Raw genomic sequence first — 4,639 nt, forward strand, 5'->3', positions numbered from 1 at the left:
AAATCATGGACATTTTTAAATCACGAATTGTTTTTGAAATCATGAATATTTTTTGAAATTGTAAATATTTTTTAGCGCATGAAAAAAATTAAAAATGTTGATTTTTTTCAAATAACAAAACCTTTTTCAAATTCGTGCACTTTCTTGAAATTCATGAACCTTTTTGAGATCCTGAGTATTTCCAAAGTATGGGAGCAATTTCCAAATTCGTGTACACTTTTTAAAGTTTGTGAACATGTTTTAAATTTATGATTTTCGCAAATTCTAGAACAATTTTTTAAATTTCGGAACATTTTCTAAAATTCATAAATATTTTTTTTGAAAACCATAACTATTTTTGAAATCCCGGTCATCCTTTAAAGAAGCAAAGAAAAAAACTGAAAAGGAAATCAAATACATGGGGAAAAAACAGTCTTATCATACTAGTAAGTATTTATTTTGACACTCATCTTTCTTGCAAAACTTTTTATCCGGTAGACTTACAAAACTTCGACCGCCGCATCGTACAGCCTACATACTCTGGCGCTCAACCCTACCTCAGTACCTCACACACCGTTATTCGAGCTTACATTAAGTACTCTGTCGCGCAAAAAAGACACGCAGCGGTTCTCCTCCGATCGCTTGTGCAGCTGCTCATTTGGCGTCGGCCGGCGCGAACCTGACGAGCGCGCGGGACTGGAGCCAGGGCTTGACGACCACCACGGCGTCGAACACGCGGCCGTCGCTGACGACGTTGCTCCCCGCGCCGTTCTCCTCGGCGGCCGCGACGCGGAGGTAGTACTTGATCCCGGAGACCACCTGGCGCTGCGCCGACACCACGCGGGCGAACTCCAGCCGCCCGCAGACGCCGCCGCCCTCGCAGCCCTCCTCCCGTCGCCGGTTGTGTTCTTCGACGGAGTAACGGCCCAGCTCCTGTACCTCCTTGTCGTCCTCCACGTCCCTCACCTCCGTCCTTCCCCCCACCTTCCTCCCGTCGTCCCACAGCTGCCGCGCGGCACCCGGCTCGGTGCGCGCGGCGGACGCGGCGCACGCCGCGAGCAGGACGACCAGCAGCGCGCAGGCGCCGGAAGCACCGATCAACCGAGCCATTTCACCTGCACTGTGTCTGTCCGAGCTAGATCACTGATGCTGCTTAGCACTGACGCTGTGCTGCTTGATGAGGATGAGTAAGCTGTGTGGCTGTGTGCGGTGTCGTGGGCGGCATTTATAGAGGCGTGGTGCGGGCGGTGCTGGGAACGGAAAGGCATTGCTGGGGCATGGAAGGATGCGGCGCGCGGCAGGTGTGCATGACGGCATGGCGTGCGCCGGCACGCATACCTAGGTGGGTGGACGGGCCGAGCCGCGCCGCGGCGGGACGGAAGGATAGGGACGAGACGGTGGCATGCCGGAGAGGAGACACGTAGGGCGTGGCGGGCGCGGGCGGGCTGCCGCGTAGACAGATGTACGGGTCGCGCGTGGGGATGGGTTCCTCTGGCCCGCACGCAAACTGGGCGCCTGTCGTGGTGCATAGGCCGGGATGGATGGTTGGAACTTGTGTCGCCTGTGCATAGGATAAGGCCCTTTCCGGTGCTTCGTGGTGTACAAATGCTAAGGGTGTTACATAGCCAGAAATGATGTGACAAAGCAATTAAAAAAGAAAAAGAGCATTATGATGATTCTAATAAAAACCAATGCTAAGCATGTGGACCTAGGTAAAAAGATTATCAACCAATAGACGAAGAAGTTTTATTATTAAACAATTAAAAAAAGAAGGCTTAGCTACAAAACCTAAGCATCGATGCATTGGAGACATTAGTTGCTAAGCATTTTAATGCACTTAACATCCTACTTTAGCACAAATGCATTGGGAGATGTCTAAACTGCGGAGCTGCGTCGCACCATCGGTCGATTCTTGGCGTCACACACATGCACCGGGCGTACGGGGTTGGGTCGATGATGGCCTCGTTTCAGTGGGCAGCGCCATGGTATAGGCTTCTCGAAAACTAGAAAGCAGTGAGACATATATTCAGTAGTACGCGTTCTCTCCCTCCGTTGCCTCTGAAAAACAAAGTCAAACACAAGAGGCAGTTAGCCGTATGGATGTCATGTTGGGTCGACAAATTCGGCCTGGCTAGCTAGCTCAGTGCAAAGGCCGCGAAAGCTGACCACGACCTCTTTTCACCAGTCAGCGCAAAACGATTCGATCGAGTGACGCTCGCTCTCAGTAGCTTTGCGCGCGAGAGCTCGCTTAAAACCGGTTTGTTTTACTTCTCTAATCAAGACCTAGACGATCCGGTAAAAGCTATAGCGGCGTGTAAATTTTACTCCTTGGCGCTCACACTCGGACTAAAAGCAAAACACATCTCTCCGCCTCTCTCCCCATTAAATCTCCCGCTGCCCTCCATCTCGACCACTCCCCCCTCACCACCCCCCCTCTCTCCCCCTCTTGCTCCCGCACCCTCACGTGTGCCGCCATGGCCTGATCCTGTGGCCACCGCTCCCCGCCGCCCATCCGCAATGCAGATCCCCACAGCCACGAGCGCAGCGCCGACACATCTTTCTCATGCCACCACCATGGTGCATCCTCGAGCGGGGCCCCATCTGGCTCCTACGGCAGGCTAGCCAACTTCGCCGACCTCCCCGTGTCGCCGCCGCCATAGAGGCCATTCATCGGCGTGCGGCCGTAGGCATGGGAACGTGGGTGGCTAAGATCACGGATCGGTACAGCCACAAAAAACCGTGGCTCGGATCCTTCCACACCGCCGAGCAGACCGCCAAAAAGTATGACATTTGGTGGATCCGGCGTACGCGTCGAGGGCCGCCGGAACTTTGGGTTCGGTGACATGCCGCGGCTGGATCCAGTTCAGCCGGGGTTGGTCTACGCACGGGAGGCAAGGAAGGACTGGGAGGCGAGGGAAAGGCTGGCAGCGGAGGCCTCTGACAAGGTGTACATGGCGGAGCTCCGCCACATCTACCCAGAGCAAGTGGAGGCGGAGCGCCACCTATACGAGCACCTAGCGGCCAGGGGACAGAGGTCATCATGCTGTCAAGAGAGGACGAGGACAATGGTGGAAATAGAGGTAGTGGAAGTGCAGGCGGCAGAGGAGGCAGCGAAAGTGGAGGCGACAACGACGGCGGCTTTTGGACCGAATGGCGAAGAATCTCCCGCGGCGATGAGGACGACGGCACATGCCCTAGCCCATGGTCGGTGGGATATCCAGAAAATACGAGCACTAACGCCAAGTCATGTGCGTTAAAAATGTACATTGTGTACTCACATAAAATAGACATGTGTTAAAAGAAGAAACTTTTTAAACCTGACAAAGAAATAGAAAGAAAAACAAAGAAACCCGAGGAATATGAATAAAATCAATAAAGAGCCAAAAGCATAAGGCCACTGCTAGGCGCCGGCGCACCGGTCGAACGTTTCGGTCGGTCCTATCCTAGCCACCCGATCGGCCCCTCCCAAGCCGCTAGATCCTTATCCATCCAGATCATCTTCTTCCTTCAGGCTCGCGAGAAAAGGACCCTCCGTATCTCATCAGCCCCGCGCTCTCCAGTGGCCGTCCGCATCACCGGTCCCCACCCTCGTCGGCTGTCCCTGTCACCGGTCCCTGCCCTCGCCGGCCGTCCTCGTCGCCGGTTTCCACCCTTACCGCCCGTCCTCGTCGCCGCCTCAACCCATGTAGCAGCTCCACCAGTGGTTGCGGCTCTCGGCGGCGACACTCGTAGCTTGGGTGGCGACGGCCGCAGCTCGCCGGCGTGCTTGCCGCTGCTCATGCCCGTCCAGTCGCAGCTCGTCGGTCACATACCTTGCGGTTGCAACCTCTCGCTCACCCCCGTTCCAGCAAAAAATCCAGCTTCGCTTCCGGCAAAAAAAAATGCATCGTTGTTCGATGTAGCAAACCATGACTGCAGTTGTAGCTGGATACGACACCGGTCGTAGCAAAATCCAGGACCGCTTGTAGCATGTAGCATGAAACCCACGACTTTCATCCTCGCCGAATGTTGCTTGGACTACTCGTGGGTTGAAGCTTTTTTCAACTACAAATGAAGCTTATCTATGAATGTTTGCAGCTTTTTCCGTGGAGCAATGCCGGATTGAAAACTTTGTACATATTTTGGTTGAAGCTTTTTTCATCTAAGGTTGGAGATTTTTTTTATAACAATTGCAGTTTTTTTAGTTTGAAAGTGTTGTACATTGAAAAGCTTCATCCATGTTCTCGATAAGCTGCAACCGGTGAGCATGGTGACCGCGCCGGTTGCAGCAGATTGTAGCAAAATGAGATGCTGATTGTAGCACAAACGCAACATGGTTGTAGCAAAAAAAATGCCGGTGGTAGCAAAAAAACATCTTCGTCGCCGTCCCAACCCAGTCGCATCTCTGCATGAATAGATGTAGCAAAATTTCTCGCCGGTCGTAGCAAAAACTGATGACGATTCCAGCAAAAACTCGTCTCCGCCGTCGCGGATTGTAGCTCCGCCATGAATGCATGTAGCAAAAAATGGTGCTGGTTCCAGCATGCCGCGACGCTGGTTCCAGCATGCGACCGTCATGGTCGCAACTCGCCGGTGGTGATTCTCCCACAGATGCATCTTCGCTAGGCTCCGGTTGCAACTCCTTTTCCCACCCCATGTCGGAGCTTTTCAACGAGCGGTT

At 53.1% G+C, this 4,639-nt stretch overlaps 1 protein-coding gene across 1 annotated transcript; it reads right to left on the minus strand.

The window, feature by feature from the left end:
- Positions 1 to 448: 448 nt before the first annotated feature.
- On the minus strand, positions 449 to 1,191 carry LOC125512245 (cysteine proteinase inhibitor 4-like). Its single transcript, XM_048677338.1, has one exon. It carries the CDS (start codon positions 1,087 to 1,089, stop codon positions 634 to 636), a length of 456 nt encoding a protein of 151 aa, XP_048533295.1. The 5' UTR covers positions 1,090 to 1,191; the 3' UTR covers positions 449 to 633.
- Positions 1,192 to 4,639: the final 3,448 nt, after the last annotated feature.

Source organism: Triticum urartu, chromosome 6 (genome assembly GCF_003073215.2).
Source record: "Triticum urartu cultivar G1812 chromosome 6, Tu2.1, whole genome shotgun sequence".
In the NCBI taxonomy this organism is placed as follows: Eukaryota; Viridiplantae; Streptophyta; class Magnoliopsida; order Poales; family Poaceae; genus Triticum; species Triticum urartu.

Coding starts and splice junctions, on each gene's coding strand:
- LOC125512245 (XM_048677338.1), bottom strand. CDS start 1,089: ATGGCTCGGTTGATCGGTGCTTCCGGCGCCTGCGCGCTGCTGGTCGTC.